General features: G+C 49.2%; 1 protein-coding gene across 5 annotated transcripts in view; it reads left to right on the forward strand.

The window, feature by feature from the left end:
• LARGE1 (LARGE xylosyl- and glucuronyltransferase 1) overlaps positions 1-18373 on the forward strand; it is a 514447-nt gene that overhangs the window by 465937 nt on the left and 30137 nt on the right. For all 5 annotated transcript variants that reach the window (XM_034987635.1, XM_034987636.1, XM_034987633.1 and 2 more), the window contains one exon: positions 8927-9090. In XM_034987635.1, the coding sequence (XP_034843526.1) occupies positions 8927-9090 (164 nt within the window). The remainder of the gene's footprint in view (positions 1-8926; positions 9091-18373) is intronic.

Raw genomic sequence — 18373 nt, forward strand, 5'->3', positions numbered from 1 at the left:
CCCCAATCGAGGGAGGTAGGCTTTATGAGTCACATTTCACAGATAAGGAAACCAAAGCTCAGAAGGGATGAGTTACTTGCTCAAAGTCAAACAGCTCCTAAACGGTGGGCCATGATTGGAAACGCAGGTCCTTGTCACTCAGAAGTGATGAACCAGGGCCATGCTTCCCAAGTGAATGGAGCTCCAGATATAAAACGAATATAATGAGAACTACGGGTTATTCGGTGATCGTTCTAGTGGTTTTTACTTGTAACCATTTCTTACTGTTTCACAAACCCTGCAAGGTAGTTATTACCTCTGTTTCTAGAGGAGGACGTAGAGGCTCAGAGAAATGAAATCATGGAATGGGGTGGTGGCAGCGTTGGAACTCGTATGAGTGGTCTTTCTGCAAGTATTTACAACGCTCCCTGCTCTACGCCTGCAGTACCCGCCCCGTACCCAAGCACCCCTGTCTCCCAGGGCTCCTGACTTTATGTTTCTGCATAGAAACGTATCACTCCTCAATAGATTATATTCTTGACTTTTTTATTTTGTTGATTATGTCTCTCCCTGCTAGAATGGAAGTTCTGTGACTGCAGGGAATTTTATCTTTTTCTTTCATCAGCGTATCTTCATGCCCGTAAAAGACGGCCTGGCCCCTGCTAGGTGCTCAGTAAATTTGGGGGAACACATGAACTATTATAAGTCCTTTTCTTGGAGCATCTGTGGAGTGCTGGAAAGATCCCTGTCCTTGACATCAAAATACCTGGCCCGAGGACTAGATCTAGGACTTCAGGCATAGCTCTCCCCTCTCACGGCCTCAGTAGTCTCACCGAATGGTCAGTGAATAAGCCCAGCCTCGGCTGTCATGAGGGTTGAGGGGGTTAAGGTGTGTGGAGTCCCGCCCATCCGCAGGAGCGTTGGCCAGGAAGCTTGTCCTGATGCCTTGCCTTCCAGCTGCTGAGATCCCCCCCTCACCTCTGAAAGGAGGGTTTCCAGACTCAACTCTCTCCTCCAACAAGGGTTTGGGGCAGCCCGTACGGCCACGTTCCCTGATACCGAGCCCACAGAAGAAAAGACCACAGCGTCCCCAGGGCTCCATTAGAAGTTAAAAATAAGACATATAGAAGCCGACTCTAGAAACACGTTACGGCATCAGTCTGCACGGCCGTGCCAGGGAACAGATGGCTCTGTGGAAACAGCTGTATCCCGGAGAAACCTCAGAGAAAAAGCAGAATGCATTAGTGCGCTCCCGTGCAGGCTGCATGTCACCAGCTCTTTAATCCCGTGGCGGGCAGCGGAGCCCCTGGGTGGACAGCGCCACACAGGGCCCTCCTCCAGGGGCCCTCCACGGGCGTGGTAACTTCTAGAGCCCAAAGGATCACAGTCGTTGCCTGCGAGGCCAGGGGCGGGGACAAGGGGAGGAGCCACGGGGTCAGGCTGCTCAGGGGATGCGTCTGGGCTGTGGGCACACCATCGCGGCCCGTCTGCTTTGCTCCAGCTCCAGCTTGCACACATCCCTCTTTCACACCTCTGGGCTCTGGTTGTAATCTGTCTGCATATGCCAGGTGCTCTCCCCTCGTGTGCTTTTGCTTGCAGCAGCTCCTTGCACTCTTCTGGAAGACTCTTCCTCCACGAGCCGGCTCCTTGTGCCGCATCTAAGAGGGCAGCTCTGGAACAAGACTGCCGCATGTAAAATCTAAGGAATACTGAGTAGGAGAGTTTGGGCCATTTGCTTAGACTCTTTGTGCCTCAGCTTTCCCATCTGTAAATTGGGGATCACAACTAGTCCCACCTGACAGGCTCAGTGAGGACTAAATGGGGCCGGTCAGTGTGTACACAGCACCTGCCCACCCACCCCCCATTAAGTCTCATTGGTATGAATACGCAGTATTATGCTTGCTGACTTGCTTCGTTGTCCCCCCACCCAGACCAGATGAACAATTTAAATGTAGAAACTGGGGTTCATTCCCCAATCCTGGCACAGGGCTTGGCATACAGTAAGGGCCTATTAATTGGGTGTCATGTACAAATTAATATTGATACCTGGGAGAGAGACCAGGCCTTTTCCTCATTATTTCCTCATAGGCTGAGTGCTGGAAAGACTCTCTGAACCTTCCCTGAATAGACCTAAATCCAAGACTTTCCCGTCCCATGAAAGAAGGAAAGTGGCCCATGGTTTGCTTTTCCTTAGTAAGTGTTTTGAGTTCCTGGAACTTCGTTGATTCATACACACAGCAGGCAATCAGTGAGCTCGTAATCTTTCTCTACCTGTCTGGGTGGTTTAATAAGGCTTACCTGCTCCCCAGAAAACCACAGGGAGGAGCCCTGAGGTAGGTTTCAGGAGACATGCGTTAGAGTCCCAGCTTCTCTGAGCAAATCAGCTGAGGGCAGCCCTGCCCGTCTCGTTCAGATATTAGGAGGAACAGATGAAGTCCTAGGTATCAAGGCGACGGAAACCTGAAAGTAAACGTTGAAAGTATCAAGCAGCATTCTGGAGTGTTACTTTACCCACCAGATACTTCTACCCGTGCTGCTGAGGCATCAGAAGGAGAGGTGTCATAAGAAGGAGTAGATGCCTTGCTTGGTCTGTTGTACTCTGTCTTCATCACTCACTGGCTAGAAGAGGCAAGTAGGTGTGTTAAAGTAACACAAGCAATTGTACAATGGGCTCAGCACGCTGGAAGGGTATTACTCACGTTAAGTCCAAATGGGTGTTTCTGATTGGCAGGTGGCTTTTCTCTAGGTTCAGGGGCCCAGACTCCTTCCATCTTGTGGCTCTGCCCTCCACAGAGCCTTGGACTCCTCTCCTGGATGCCCTTGCTCTGGCCGACAGAGAGGTGTGTGCATGAGTCTACCTTGAAAGTGGTGCCCATGGTAGCGAGAACCTACCCACATTCCACTGACCAGCCTTGGCCATGCAGGAAGGTCGGGAAGGCAGCCTCTCTGTGCACCCAGGAAGAGAAGAGACCATGAATCTTGGTGCATGCAGAAGGTCCCCACCAACGTGGGGGTTACATGCATTCAGTCCCCTGTAGTCATAGGACCATCTAGCGTTAGACCTGGAAAGAGCCCCAGATATTGATTAACAAGGAAGGCATCGTAGTGACTTAGTTATGTACAAGAACGCAGAGAAAATACACATGGATGTAATATCTCAGCTCTGTTCACTCATCGTATGACCTTGAACAAGTGGCTAAACCTTTCAGATGATGAATGCTTTCATCCATAAACAAGGCGGACCATTGTCCCTAAGCCATGGAGTCAGTGTGAATATTAAATGAGAAAGTGCCTGCCAAGCTCCCAGCATGTTCCCTGACCCTAGTGAGCACTTGATCCTTGAGAGTCTTTTATGAAACCCAAACTTTGTCTTAGGAACCGGAGAAATGACTTGCTCAAGGTCACATGGAAAATGAGTGTCTGAGGGAACAGGTCTCCATTTCCAGTTATCCCCATAACCTCTCTCTGTAGTTTTTCCTGACTTTGAACAGAAGTCCACTGGGCTGGTGCCAGGAACCTACTTCCAACCCCTCTGAATCCTCCGGCCTGACCAGCCATCATTTCTGACATCTCAGGGGTCACTCCAGGCCACTGTCCTTAAGGATGGGAAGAAATAAATGCAAACTGCTTAAAGGGTCATTTTCCCTTGAGTCCAAATCTTCCTGTGCCTCAGTTGGCTGCCCAAAGAAGCAATTTAGCAAATGTATTTTATCTCAGGAGAAATCGGTCTTTTGTTTCTGTGACTTGCTTGTCAGGAGCCTACTACTCCCCCGTGGCCCCAGGATGGAGTCCGGTAGCGTTCAGGCCCTGTTAATGAAAGCCCTCCTTCCAGCTCAGCATCTCCCTGGAGAAATCACCCATGCCCTGGGTGGGAAAGGAGGTTGTTTCTAAGCTGTTCCCGCCTTCCCCCTGAGATAACATCAGCCATGCAGTCAGCAATAAGAAATCCTAGATTAGAATTTGAAAAGGTACATAATGTAATCATAACATTGCTTGGGGTTTGTGTAGCACTTTACAGTTTACAAAGCACTTTTACACGCATTAGCTCCTTTGAGAAAATTGCAGGGAACTTGTTAAGGACAGAAAAGTAGAAAGAAGCCCGTACAATTCATCTGTGAACCTACCAGTCAGAGAAAAGCTTTGTTAACATTGTAATGTGTTCCCTTTGGTCTGTTTTCTATGTGACTTTTTGTTTGTTTGTCTCTCTGCTCTATTGGGATCATACTGCATATGCATTTTTATGGCCTGCTTTTTCATGGAGCATTGTGTCTTCCACCGTCTCTTTGATCCTTGCATCCATCCCCTGGGAGAGGAGTCACCACACTGCAAAGATTGCCCTGGTGTGAGGTCCCAAGACTGGATTCTCAGTCCAGAACTGCTTCTCCCTAGCCATGTAACTGGCAGATTTTTGAAATCCTCTGAGCCTCAGTTTCCTCCTTTGTAAAACAGAGATGTGTGCTCAAGGATTAAATTAATAAAGCAATCCACCTGAAAGCATTTAGCACTGCACCTGGCACGGAGCAGGTGCTTCATCCATATTAGCTGAGCAAAGGTACAAACCGCCATGTTGAGAATGTTCATAACATCAAACGCAAGGAAGGCAATCTGGTTGGTCCAGAGTCCCATAGATTTTGACATCGTATGTCGGACATCATAGTTGATGTGCTTTTGCCACAATACCCAGTGTGGTTGATAGACAACAGTATTCCCTAGACCCTACCCCTAAAGCACTGTGATGGCCAAAGGTGACCTCGGGATGTGGATGCCACTGAACCACATCATTGGTACCAGGAAGTTCATAGAGGCTTCTTATCCCCCAGGACTGCTGGTAGACCCTCCCGACCACGTCAGGCCATGCTCTGGTAGTTCTGGGAGCACTTTCATTCGTCACTGTTCCTTCTTTAACATGAGTACATGGCTGTGAGTACATCCAGTAGAGGCCTGTTGTGTACACAGGGTGCTCTAGATGTTCTAGGTACAGGAAATTGAGAGATGAATGCGATACAGCTCCTGCCTTGAGGAGCCCACTATATATGGGTGCTTTTCAGAAAATGGCTCCTGGAGCTATTTACCTTGGAATGTTGTTTTTTTCCTGACTCAATACACACATGCATTTCTCATGCTCTGGCCACTAATTTCCTTTCTCACATGGTGAGGATACCTTCTCTTTGAAGGCTCATCAAAGAAAGACCCCCCCCCCCCCCCACACACACATCTATACCCGTCCTCACAGGTTCCCACTCCTGTCTTCACTGAACTGAAGCCATGCACTCCTGTCAACACATTAAAAACACCACACAAATCAAACCCCCCCCCCAAAAAAACAACCCTGCTTTTGCAAAGAGCTTTGCAGATATTTATTCTCTAAAAGGGAATAATTGCGAGTGTTCTTTTGCAGTGTGGGTGAGAGAGAAGGAGGGTATGAGTTGGTTAAGTTCCCCATTGGGGGGCTACATTATAGTTTCTAGGTATATTTGGGTTCCTCAAGGAGGAAGATGTGCGAGTATCTCCAACACTCATGAGACAGAAGTGCTATCCAGGCTCAGCGAGACTCCTGCTTTCCCTGCCCTCGCCCTACTGTCTCCTCCAGGTGGTGGCTGAGGACAGAAAGCATCCACCCAGGTGTCTCCCCTTCTGAACTCTGATAACCACCATGGTAACAGATGACGTCTGCTGTGTCTTTATTCCAAACACTGTACTCTGCACATGCAGAATCTCTTGGAACCCTCCTACAACCCCCTGGGTAGTTCCTATTATCTTCCCCATTTTACACTTGAGGAAGTTGAAGCTCAGAAGGGTTAAGTACCTCACCCACTCGCCCAAGACTGTACAGACAGGAGTGGGATAGAACCCGCCACCTCAGCCACGGTGCTTGTGTGCTTCTTGACCCAAGGCGGAATGAGCATCTTTCCTGGAGAGGTAGCTCGGTAGTAGAAGGACACAGGCCCCAGTTTGACCTCCCTGAGTGACCTCAAGACCTTGAAACTGCTTTTCAGCTGTCAAATGAGGCTGCACATGCCTCACTGGAGGGCTCCAGGGGAAGGGATAACACGTACCCAGCACCTTGCACAGAGCCAAGTGCATGCTTGTTTGCTGTCCAGCACATTTTCAGCCATCACAGACCTTTGAACTGCAAATATCGGACCAGATAATGGGCTTAAGGATGATCACCTTCTATGCATAACATTAGAGGATACGATGGGAAAATTAGAAAGACAGGCCTTCTAATGATTACAGTCTTCGTGTAGCAGATATTTCTCATGCATGCAGCACATGAATATTAAGCATCTGTCATACCGTGGGCACGGTGCTAGGGGCAATGGTAAAGTGTCACTGTGTCACCAGGAAAGTTGCCCTTAAATAATTTCAGTTCAAATTGACAAGTGCTTTAGTGGAGTTATGAATTGAGGGCTCTTGAGGCACGGAGAAGTGGACCAGCTCTACCTGGCAGGGCTAACAGAGGTCTCAGACGAGGTGTCATCCAGGCTGAATCTTGAAAGGTAAATAGAAGGTCCCCTAGTGGAGAAGAGCAGGTGAGGAGAGTAGAGAGGGAAGAACATATACAGCGTCACAGAGGGAAAGAGGGAAAGGCAGGTTCGGGGAGCAGAGAGATCCCTGGTGCAAATACAGAGGACATGGGGTTGGGGGGTGGTGGTGATGGGTCAGAGAGAGAGGATATGATTGTCAGCAAGGACCTGGATTTAATCCTGCAGGTCAGAAGGGGTCCCTTGGCTCCTAGAATATTAGACGGAATGAGAATTCCCATGTCCTGGGCTTACATGAACCTTCAAATAGGCCAGGACTTCAAATCAAACTTCAAAAATGGAAGAGTCTTCCTGATTGCATCCTTGTTAACAGTTAAAAATCTTCATGATGGATGAGAACATCTCCTCGATCACTGAATCTCCACTGATCCCCTAAGTGGCATTTGGAAGTAGGTGGGTGCATTTGGAGTTGTACGAGGCTGTCTGGAGAACTCTACAAGCATTTAGTGGGCTGGGGCCCAGGAGGCTAACTGTTCGGGGATATATGGGACAGGTAGCATAATGCAAAAGCTCCCTGCACAAAATGCCAGTGACCCCCTGTCGGTTATCTATGGCTCCCAACCTGTAAAACCTCAGTGGAATACAGTGAGAAGTGTTTATCGCGGCAGCTGAGCTGAGCTTGGCTGGGCTTGCTCCCACACCTGGGGCAATTGTAGAGCTTCTGCTCTACTCCAGGTGTGTGTCATCCTCCAGCGGGCCGCCCAAGCATTTTCTCATGGTAGTGCTGGAGATTCAAGAAACACGCAGTTTGGGCGCCTGGGTGGCTCAGTCGGTTAAGCGGCTGCCTTCGGCTCAGGTTCAGGTCATGATCCCAGGGTCCTGGGATCGAGTCCTGCTTCGGGCTCCCTGCTCTGCGGGGAGCCTGCTTCTCCCTCTCCCTCTGCCTACTTGTGTTCTCTCTCTGTCAAATAAATAAATAAAATCTTAAAAAAAAAAAAAAAAAAGAAAGAAACACGCAGTTCTTGAGGCCTAGTCTCACTATTAGGGCAGTGTTGCTTCCTTACCATTTTATTAGCCACATCAAGTCTCATGATAAAGAGTAGAGACGTGGGAGGGGGTGAAGAATGGAAGGGATTAACGCAGTCATGTGCTGTCACACATATCTTGAGAAATAAGGCTATAGTTTAATCTAGCTATATCTATGAAGACAATGGTTTTAGCTGAGACAGGGTCATACAGAAGTGAGTTAATATAATTCTTGTTTACTACACTCTTGGCTTGGAGATTTAAAATATATGTACACATTCTTCTTGGAAAACTGGTCTGTTACATTCAGCTAGATTAGTAGCTCTAGCCATGTAAACTATAATCTACATTCAACTATCTGCCATCGTGTAATGGACTAGGCTGATGTCACAGAAAAAATATTGGAACCAGCCATATGACCTTTGGCAAATTCATTTGAAATATAGTTTGCATATAATAAATCCACCCATTCTAAGTGTGTAGTTTGTTGACTTCTCACAAATGTATACACCCTTGTAACCATGACTCTAACCATGACATAGAACATTTCCATCCCCCAAAAAAGTTCTCTCCTGCTTCTTCCCAATCTATCCACTCTGCCCCCACGCATTCAGTGATCTGATTTCTAGCCCTATTGAAGTTCTTTTACTTTTTCATCGCAAATCATCTGAGAAGCAGGCCCAGTCACCCCTGCCTGGGAGGGATATGATGGGGTTGGCATGACATGGTTGTGGATTGGCAGCTGCACATCCTCAGATCTGGATATTGTGCTGTTGGCAGGTCAACCTGTTGGCTTGTTGATATTGTCCTGTTGGCAGGACTGTTGGCAGGTCAACCAGCTCTTGCACTGGTTGGGGTAGGAAGGCAAGTAGAGCTATGTAAAGAACTTCTACCAGCAGATTGAGGGAGCAGGACTTCCCGAGAGTTAGAAACAAGAAAGAAGAGTGGATGCCAAGACTTGGATGAAATGAAAGGAACAGATTTTTAAATTTTGTTTATGGGTTGGTTTAGTCTTTTTCTTCAATACCTGCTACAGAGATTGAAGTCTGTAGCTCTAGGCAGGAGAGAAGCTCATGCAAAGACACTGCCCCATTTGGATTTTGGTACTTTCTTCCCTGTTACTTGGAATTGTACTAGGTCACCTACCAAAGCATTTTTTGTTTGTTTTTAAGGAGTTTGTGGTTGCTTATGTATTTGTCAGTGACCACCATCATTCTCAGCTAAGAGGGTGCTTGTTTCTCAGATGGCGAGGACAACTGCCCTTCATCATTGCCTTTTTAAAATTAAATTGCAGAGGAAACTAAAACCAGTGATCCTGTCCTCCCATGTTTGACCCATCACCAACATCCAATGAGTAACCATCTCAGGCAAGGGCAGGCTCCTGGCTCCTTGGGGCTTCCCTTCTTGGTCCCATACCCTCTTCTCCTACATTTCAGCTCCAGAAGCAGCTCTCTGAGCTCGATGAGGATGACCTGTGTTATGAGTTCCGGCGAGAGCGGTTCACTGTCCACCGAACCCACCTGTACTTCTTGCACTATGAGTATGAGCCTGTTTCGGACAACACGGATGTCACCCTGGTCGCTCAACTCTCCATGGACAGGTAGGCAGACGGGCCCTGACCTCCCCACAGCCCCACCCTGCTGCTCTACACCCAGTCAAAGGGAGAAGGGAGAGATGGTCTGACAGACTTAGGCTTGGGTCGCGCTCCTCTCCAGCACTGAAAACCAAGGGCTCTTGTCTTCCGGTGAGGGTGGTGGTTTTGAGAATAAAAGAAGAATTGATTCTAAAGAGTAGAGCTCTACTCAAACGACCTTAAGGAAAAGGGGTGTATTATAGGGAAACACATATTCTGGAACCACTATCACTGCTGGAAAGCAACTGCTGTTTCTTTTCCTTAGTGTATTGATGCAACAAACATCTACCAAGCCTTTATCTGGAAGTATTGATGTGATCCCCGCCCTTATGTGGCTGACACTCTAGTGCACTGATTGTCAACCTTGGCTGGGGCCAAACTGAATCACCTGGGGAGCTCTTAAAACAAATGCACCTTCGAGCTCCATTGCAGACCAGTTAAGTAAGAATATTTGTGTGGTGAAGACCTTGCATTGTTTTACGCTTGTGGTGTGCAGCCAGGGTTAAGAACATAAGTACAGCGGTATGAACAGAAAATAAATAGTTGAGTAAGATTATTATAATTGTGATAAGTTCTTTGGAAGGAACTGAGATTGATAATAACAATGTCAAGAGAGGGACCTTCCTTGGGTGATGTGGTCAGGGGAAATCTAAGGAGGGGACATTCCTGCAGAGACCTGAAGGAGGAGAAAAGGAGTCAGGAATGTGAGTTGCTGAGAAAAAAAAATTTTTTTTCCAGGTGGATAAAATAGCAAGCGTAAAGGCCCTGTGGTGGGAGGGGGCTCGGACATTCAAAAACATGGTAGAAGAGCGTGGCTGAGGCAAAGCAGGGATACGGTGTGAGATTAAGATTATAGAACATTAGAAACTCACCAGAACATTTTGGATTTTATTCTCAGTGTGGTGAGAAGTTATTGAACACATTTACACAAAGTTATATGATCCAATTTATGTCTTTGAAAGCGTCTCTCTCGTTGCCAGGGGTGTGTGGATTCAAAGCCCCGAGGTCACCCCCTCAAGGCTGTACTTTTCCATACTGGGTGTCCTGTGTATCTCCCTCCCACCTCGGCCCACCAGCTTTCTCTTCGATTTACACATTTCCTCTATCCCCAATTTCCTTCCTTCCATTGCCCCTCAGCTCCCACAGTTAGGCAATCTGAGTGGCTCATTCTGTCTTTGAGTCACCTTGGAGATGCCTGTCCAGTCTATGGCTGCAACTCCATGGGATGTTTCCAGGATTAAATGAGTTCACGCCTGTGGCGTGCTGAGAGCAGTACCTGGTACACTTGTTAAGTGTTCAATAAATACCGCTTGTTATTGGTGGGGAGGGAGTAAAGCAGGGGCAAACCAGTGAAGGAGCAAGCACTCGGACACGAAAAGGTTCACATGCAGAAAGTGGTCTGAGAGTTGGGAGGAGTGAGTAGAACCTTGCATCCAGAGACATCCGGGAATGAGTTACGTAGAGCGTAACTGATGGAAGCAGATGCCTCACTTTGAGAGTCCCACTGTGCATTGGCGGAAGCTCACTGGTGAAATTCAATGGCTCCATTGGCTGGGGTTTTCCTGGAGGTTCATAGGCCCAGGACCTCTGTGCAGAAACACAGAGAACTTGCTGAACGTAACAGGTAGCAGGTAAAGATGAGCGGGGACAAAGGGGAAAAGCACAGAGCTGCTCGTACCAGCTCCATCCTGACCTGCTATGTGACCTCAAGCAAAGTCTTTCCCTTCTTGTGGCCTCAGGTTCCGAATCTCCCACATTCACGTGACCGCTCAGCAAATACTGTGTAAGCATCTATTACTGTGGTGTGCCAGGCTCTTGTGAAGCTGGGGATATTTATAAGAAGACCCTATTTTTGCTTTCAAGGAGTAGATAGCATCTTCATGACTCAGTGTATTAGTTATCTACTGTTGTAGAACAAATTGCTACAGATTTAGCAGCTTAAATAACATTTAGTATCTTGCAGTTTGGGGGGTCTGGAGTCTGGATGGGTGCTAGCAGGGTCCCCTGCTCAGCTCCCAGGACTACCATCAAGGTGTTGGCTGGAGCTGTGATCTCATGGGAGTCAGGGTCCACCGCTAAGCTCATTCAGCTTTTGGCAGAATTCAGTTCTAGGACTGAAGTCCCCGTTTCCTTGCTGGCCATTGGCTGGGGTCCTTCTGAGCAACAGGAGGCCACCCTTAGGTCTTAGCCATGTGGCCTCTGACAGTATGACAGCTTACTTCTTCAAAGCCAGCAGGAGACTCTCTGCAGGCTGTTCCATCATGTAACCCACAGGAGTGGCATTCCATCCCATTACTGGGTTCGGCTCACACTCAAGGGTGGGGGTTGTACAAGTGTGTATGCCACGGGGCAGGATTTGGGGGGGGTGGCCAGCTTAGAATTCAGCCTGCCCCAGACAGGTAACAGGTTCTTACTCTAGAGAGATTCTGTGGGAGGATCCCCCAGCCCGTCTGGGCGGTGGAGAAAGGAAGAGACAGGGAATAGGTCCAAGGGGAGGTGTTGCCTGCATTGAGTTGCGGGCGCAAGTAGACGGCCTGTAGAAAGCACACAGGGAGAGAAGGTGGAGCATGCAGCATATTCAGGGAACAAAGAGGCCCCCAGGCCCGCTGGGAACACACAGGCTCTAGTGTGGTTAGAGCTTAAGGCGTGGGTGAGACAGAGGGGAGCAGATGGGTTTACAGAGGGCACAGGGGAAACCAGGACAGGTGGCCTCCCGCCGGCTCAAACCCATCAGTGAGGCTCCATAAGGGACTGAGCTAGACCAGAGCCCCAGACTCACGCCTAAACTTCTGTGTCCCTTTGGCTTCTCACCCAGCCTTCAGTTTGGGCACGCACACTCCCCCACCAGGCAGCACTTGAGCGAGCGACGGGGCTGTTAGCAGACCTCTCTTCCTATGTCTCTTCTCTTATCCTCTCTGCCATTTCAAATGAAAATAAAATCCAATCCTTGAGATTCGTGCTGAATGATGGCTGAGATTAGTCTTCTGTTCTTCAGGCAACACAAATGCCCTTCAGGCCCCTCAGATGGGTTACCTGAAGCTCAGAGACTGCATCTGCCCAGGTGAGTGAGTTCCAGATAATTCCAGGTTCTCACCTCATAGAGCATCCCTGGTTTTTCTTGGTCCCATTCACGCCTCTTGTTCATACGTTCCGTTTATCAACAAAATATGCTGAATCAAGATTAGTAGCCAATGGGTACCTCCAAACTCAGGGGAAAATGAAAGAGATAAATCCAACATGCTTTCTAATCAGAATCAAGTGGCCTGACCTTGAATAATTTGGTCCCTGGAGTCAGGCCCTGTGCGGTCTTGGTGGCTCTGCCACTTCTTGGCTTTGACCCTTGGACAAACCAGCTCTCCCAGCCTTGGTTTCCTCATCTGTAACCCAGGAATGGCAGTGACAGTAGCCCCCCCCCCCCCAAGGTTGTTGTCATGACCAGGTGAGATCATGCATAGCCAGGACTTAGCCCCAACATACAGTCAGAGGCTCCCTATCATTTGACAGCACCGTTGACCAAAGTCTTCCTATTTGTGCTCCCACACAAAAGGCCACTAGACTCACAAAGAGCTCCAGGTTCAAATCCCACGGGCTCCTTTACTCCTCCAATGGTGATCTTGGGCAGGTCATCAACACCTTTGGTTATCTTTCTCCTTCTATAAAGAGAGTTAATACATATTTGCCTCCTAGGGTCCTGATTAGGATTAAAGGAGAGACTGTGTTCGAAAGCCCTTGGCATATATTTGGATTCAGTGAATATTTACAGATCTGAAAACCCTGACCACAGCATCTGCACATGGTCGGTATTTAGGAGAGGTAAAGTGATGCAGGACAACAAAAAGAGAAATATCTGGGTTCAAAGTCCAGCTGCACCACTTACTAGCTGTGTGAATTTGGGCAAGTTACCCAGGCTTTTTGAGCATCATCCGACTTACCTGTGAAGTGGCAATGATACCGTCAAGGTCACAGATCGGTGTCTGGGTTTTGTAAAATAAGAGGCGCTAAAGTGCCCAGTGGGTAGTAGGTCTACAGCAAATATTAGATTCCCTTTCCTCATAGTTTTTTTTTTTTTTTAACCTCTGTGCTAGCTATGGAATTCGCAATCTGGAATGCACAGACAATTAGAAAGAAAGGTTTTTCAATTATTAACACCCCAAATCCATCCCTCTGTAGACAGTCGCCATCAATAAAAGGATACAGGCAAAACAGAGCCCCTCCCTCTTAGTGCCGGCTGGAGGCAGGACCCCCGGCAGCACCTTCCCTCCCAGCCCGCTTAAAAGAAAACCCTGGCCCCTCTCACGTCTGCCGCAGACGCTAACCGCAGAGCCCTTCTCTTCAAAGCGCACGCATCCCTCGGCATGGCAGGCGCACGATTCGCCCCTAACGCGTTGTGACAAGTATTGCCATCCTGACAATACCCCAGAGAGCCCGAGGACTTCCACACCCTAACGCAAGCGACTTAGCAGAACATAATAAAAAATCATAGAGCAGTACCACAGGCTGATGGAGATGGTGAGAATTCCTCCTTCTGCTCCATCCTGCACATCCAATTATGATGCAGCAGGCTGACTGGTGCCTGTTGGATTGATTTTTAATTGAAGAAACATTTCGGGTGTGTTTGTAAACCTTTGAGTCAGAAGCAGGCCCTACGTGAATGCCACAATGAATTAGGGGAGCTGGTGTGTGGGCTCCTGTGCCCGGGTCCCTCTAGAATTCTGTTGAGAAAGAATGAACGTTGCCCGCTACAACCGTGGAGCCAGCTCCTCTTCCAGCACGCGGGAGACCGCCCTCCCATCCCAGCAGCAGGTGAGAACGGTCTCGGGACAGAGGGGGCTGGCCAGGAGGGCTCCGGGTCACAGCATCCTGGCCATCTGGCCAGGAGACGCTTGCTCTTCTGTGTTCCTTTGACAAAGTTACCGAAGTACTAAGTGCAGCTCCAGGGGACCACGTGGCAGATGGGTCTTCTCTGTTTTCTGTGAGCGGAGGAAAGAGAACGTTAGCTGAGGTAAAGGGGCCCACGCTTTAGATCACCCGGGAGCTCGTTGGAAATACAAAATCTCGGTCCCACCCAGACCTAGCCGACGGGCACCTCTAGAGTGGGGCCCAGGAATCAGTGCTGCAGTGATCTTGAGCATGCTTCAGGTTGAAAAGCACTGTTCTAGAAAGTGAAAGGGAACTCCCTTGTCCATGTAACAGCCAGAGTGATCTTCTAAAAATAGACAGATCTTCCTTGACTTATGGTGGATGGGGTTATAGCCCAATAAACCCATCACCAGCTGAAAATACCATAAGTCGAAAATACATTTAATACACCTACCCTACCAAGTGTCCTGGCTTAGCCTCGCCAACCTTAAACGTGCTCAGAACACTTACATTGCCCTACAGCTGGGCAAAATCATCTTAACACAAAGCCTATTTTATAATAAAATGTTGACTATCTCATTCAATTTATGGAATACTGTATGGAAAGTGAGAAACAGAATGGCTTGTCTGGGTGCAGAGTGATTGGCGGTGTATCAGTTGTTGACCCTGTGATCCCGGGGATGACCGGGAGCCGTGGCGACGGCTGCCCAACATCAAGAGAGAGCATCCCTACTGCATATTGATAGCCTGGGGGAAAAAATGTAAATTCAAAACACGAAGCACGGTTTCTACTGAATGCATATCACTTTCGCACCATCATAAAGTTGAAAAATTATTAAGTCAACCCATCATAAGCTGGGGACCGTCTGTCTATCAGGTCAGCATCTTTAAAACTCTCCGATGATTTCTAGTTGGCGTTTAGGATATACTACAGCTGCCGCCGTGGCCTTCCCGGCCCCATGTCACCTGCCGGCTCCCCAGCATCTTCTGTCCTCCTGCCCCTCACTCGCCCATCTTCCCCTCTTCTTGCTTGAACACGCTACCCTCAGTTACCCCCAAGAGCTGCTCCCTCTCCTTGGAAAGCTTCTTGCCCAGACTTCCTCAGGGCTGGGTCCTTCTCCTTATCCAAGTCTCAAATTCACATCCCCGGCAGGCCTTCCCTGGCCAGTCCTCAGGGTTCCCCCATCTTGTTCCCTGATCTGCTTGCCTCGTTAGCCCTCGCCCCCTCGGAATCTATCTTGGTTGGTTCTGTGTCTTCTCCCTCCACCAGAAAGAAGCTCCGGAAGGTCAGGAACTTTGTCTTTCTCGTTTGTCCCAGGGCCCAGCACGTACACCTGCACATTGTAGATACATAATAAGTATCTGATGGGGGGGTGCATGTTTGAAAAGCAGAAATAGAACCTGTGGAAGAAATTACAGCTGCCATCTATTGAGTACCTGCTGCATATCTCGCTTTGTGCCGGACACTTCACAGAAGCATGGTAAGCGGCCTTGTCAGCAGGGGCAAACCCCGCCGCCAGAGCACTGTGTCCTGTGTCCTGTGTGAGCAAGTCACAGGCCATCCCAGAGTCAGTGTGGGGAGTATCCGCAGAGGCTGCAGATTGAGAGAGAAATGATTTGTAGCCATTTTGTGATCTACGGAGGTATTACTGTCCACGCTATGCACATGTGGAAATGGAAGCCCAAAGAACTGTCATCTCTTCACTTGATCTCAGCCAAAGGAACTGTCAGCTCTTGCTCAGGGATGCTGACCCAGCTCAGAGTTCAAACCCAGTTCTGGCTGACCCGAGAGCCCACCGTTGCACCTCCATCCCATGCAACCCGCCTTGCTCTCATCAGCTGCCTTGTAGGGAGGGAGCTCCCCAATCCAGCGGAGGCCAGCTGGCCTTCTAGAATTCCTTCCAACCCAGTCTTGTAGGTTTCTGACTTGGCTGCCTCCCCTGTCCCCTAGACAGAGCGCACGAGGCTTCCTGGCTCAGTAGGACTCCCAGGGGTAGCCCTGGCTTCCAGCTAGGCCGTCCCGACATCTCTTTGGCCTTTCTTGAGCCTTTGCCCTCCTCTTGGCAGCGTGAAGTGATGGTGGGCCCTCTGGGGACACGGAGAAGAGCATGGGACCCAGAGTTGGGACCGTGAGTCCCAGTGCTCACTAGCCCCTCCACTCACTCACCCAGTGCTCTTCATGCTCCCCTCCGAGGCTGAGCTTCTTCATCATCAAGATGGCATGGTCAGACCAAGAAAACCTCTACAGTTCTGTCCAAACGGAAAATTCTGTCGTTTGGGAATTAATCTTTGTCTTTTGAAACACTCTCCCTTGTCCCCGGTCCTTGCTGTGCTACGTACTTTATCATCCGGTGTAAGAGACCAAAGACCGACTCGGCACAGAACTCTGTGTGGACGCGAGCCACACAGGACAACTTTAGGGTGCAGGTGTGGGGACACACAACCAGGAGAAGGGTCAAGAGAGCGGCAGGTCTTTGGGGCAGACCCCCAGAGAGACTGAGGAGGAGGAGGAAAGAAAGCACAGAAGCTGACCCCAAGGGAAGAACACATTCGTGTCTGGGGAAAGGGGCAGTGGAGAGAAGACCCTTGGGGACATTTACCCAGCCTGCCCCGCAGTCCATACGGAACACCAGTCTGGGTTCTGGGCACTGGGGTCGGACAGACCTGGGTGTCAATCCAGCTCCCCCGCTGTGTCACTACGTGACTCGAAAGAAGTCACTTCACCTCCTCGAGCTTCCTGACCTGTAACAGTGATGAGAATCTCAACTTTATAGAGTCAGTGTGAATGTTGAAAGCAGTAACCATGGAAATGCACCCGGCCCACTCCAAGTAGCAGAGAAACGGTAGAGATTTATTCTTTCGCCATCACATTTTATATGTTGTCATCATTATGATACATCTCAGTCTGTCGCTGTTGTTCAGGTCCCGGCAGGAAGCTTGGTTTTGAGGGAAGAGAGGTCGCAAAGCTGGGGGCTGGTGGCAGACGGGCAGGAGTGGCTGGGTCACCTTGACTCTTCCTTCAAGGAGGTTCCACGAAACATCTGGCACCATTTCCGGTAAAGCCCACACAGATATGATGTTTCCCACGTCAGCAGCACCTGAGAACCTTGAGGATCTTGTGTCCCTGTTCTCACGCTAAACCCTTGGCAGAGCTTGGAAGAAGAGCCAGCTTCCCTTGCTTCTCTTTCTTGCTCCCTGCTCCGAAAACTCAGACACAGAGTCAAAATCCCAGGCGGTGGGGGCGGGGGGGGGCGCTCCACCATGGGAGCTGGCCTCTCTTCCCGCCAGACACGCGTGCCTCCCACACGGGAGCTCTTACATCCACATGTTAGAAAGCGCTCTTGCCCTTCACTCCCCAGATCTCAAAGGATTTGTACGAACAGCTGTCCCTTCCGAATGCACAGTCCCCTCCATTTCACAGACAGCGAAAGTGAGGTGCAGGTGGGATCACTCAAAACCCCAGGTTCTGGGCGCCTGGGTGGCTCAGTTGGTTAAGCGACTGCCTTCGGCTCAGGTCATGATCCTGGAGTCCCGGGATCGAGTCCCACATCGCGCTCCCTGCTCGGCAGGGAGTCTGCTTCTCCCTCTGACCCTCCCCCCTCTCATGTGCTCTCTCTCTCTCAAATAAATAAATAAAATCTTTAAAAAAAAAAAAAAAAAAAAAACCCCAGGTTCTCGGAGCCCAGCAGAGACCCGGGCCTGCGGCAGAAGCCGAACGCAGATCCCAGGGCAAGTCGGCCTTGTGGAGAAGGCAGAGCCTCTTAGAAAACTGGCTCCGGGCAATTTGATTAGTAAGTGTTCTAAAGTATGAGAAATGGAGGGCATTTTACCCTGATGAATATCTTAATCCTCCATCATGAAAGAGGAAGCAACTCCTGACAATAGCGATTCACAGAATTAGAGAGGAAACTCTGAAAGTCCATCAAGAAAGCCACTGACATAAGATAGGTGTGCCCATTTTCTTTTGTTTAGAAGCAGGGAAATGCATGGAATCTATTTCCTGGTAATTGTCCGAATAAAGTGGGCATTCCTACCAGGAGACCGCTGATTATGTACCTCTTGCTGGGTAGGGAAAAAATTGAAATAGGCTTTTGCGGTTTCTTAACCATAGATCTGATCTGCCAGGCACTTCTAATGCCTTTGGGGAAAAAAAAATCTTCATAGATTTCTCTTCAAACATTTTTGTAGAATCCTCTCCATTGGAAGCACCTTTTGGTTTTTTCTCTGGGCTTTCTTCTCCCCCCCCCCACCCCCCGCCCCATAATCCTTGGCACTGTGCCTTTCTTGTAGCCTCGAAAAATTGGCCGGGACCCTGGGGCAGTAAGGGCTCTGACAAATGAAGACAGCATCGCGCCAGGCACACTTTTGTCCCTCGCGTTCACGTGTTTTT

The sequence above is a fragment of the Mirounga leonina genome, unplaced genomic scaffold (genome assembly GCF_011800145.1).
Source record: "Mirounga leonina isolate KUSES-001 unplaced genomic scaffold, KU_Mleo_1.0 Mir_418, whole genome shotgun sequence".
NCBI classification, from domain to species: domain Eukaryota; kingdom Metazoa; phylum Chordata; class Mammalia; order Carnivora; family Phocidae; genus Mirounga; species Mirounga leonina.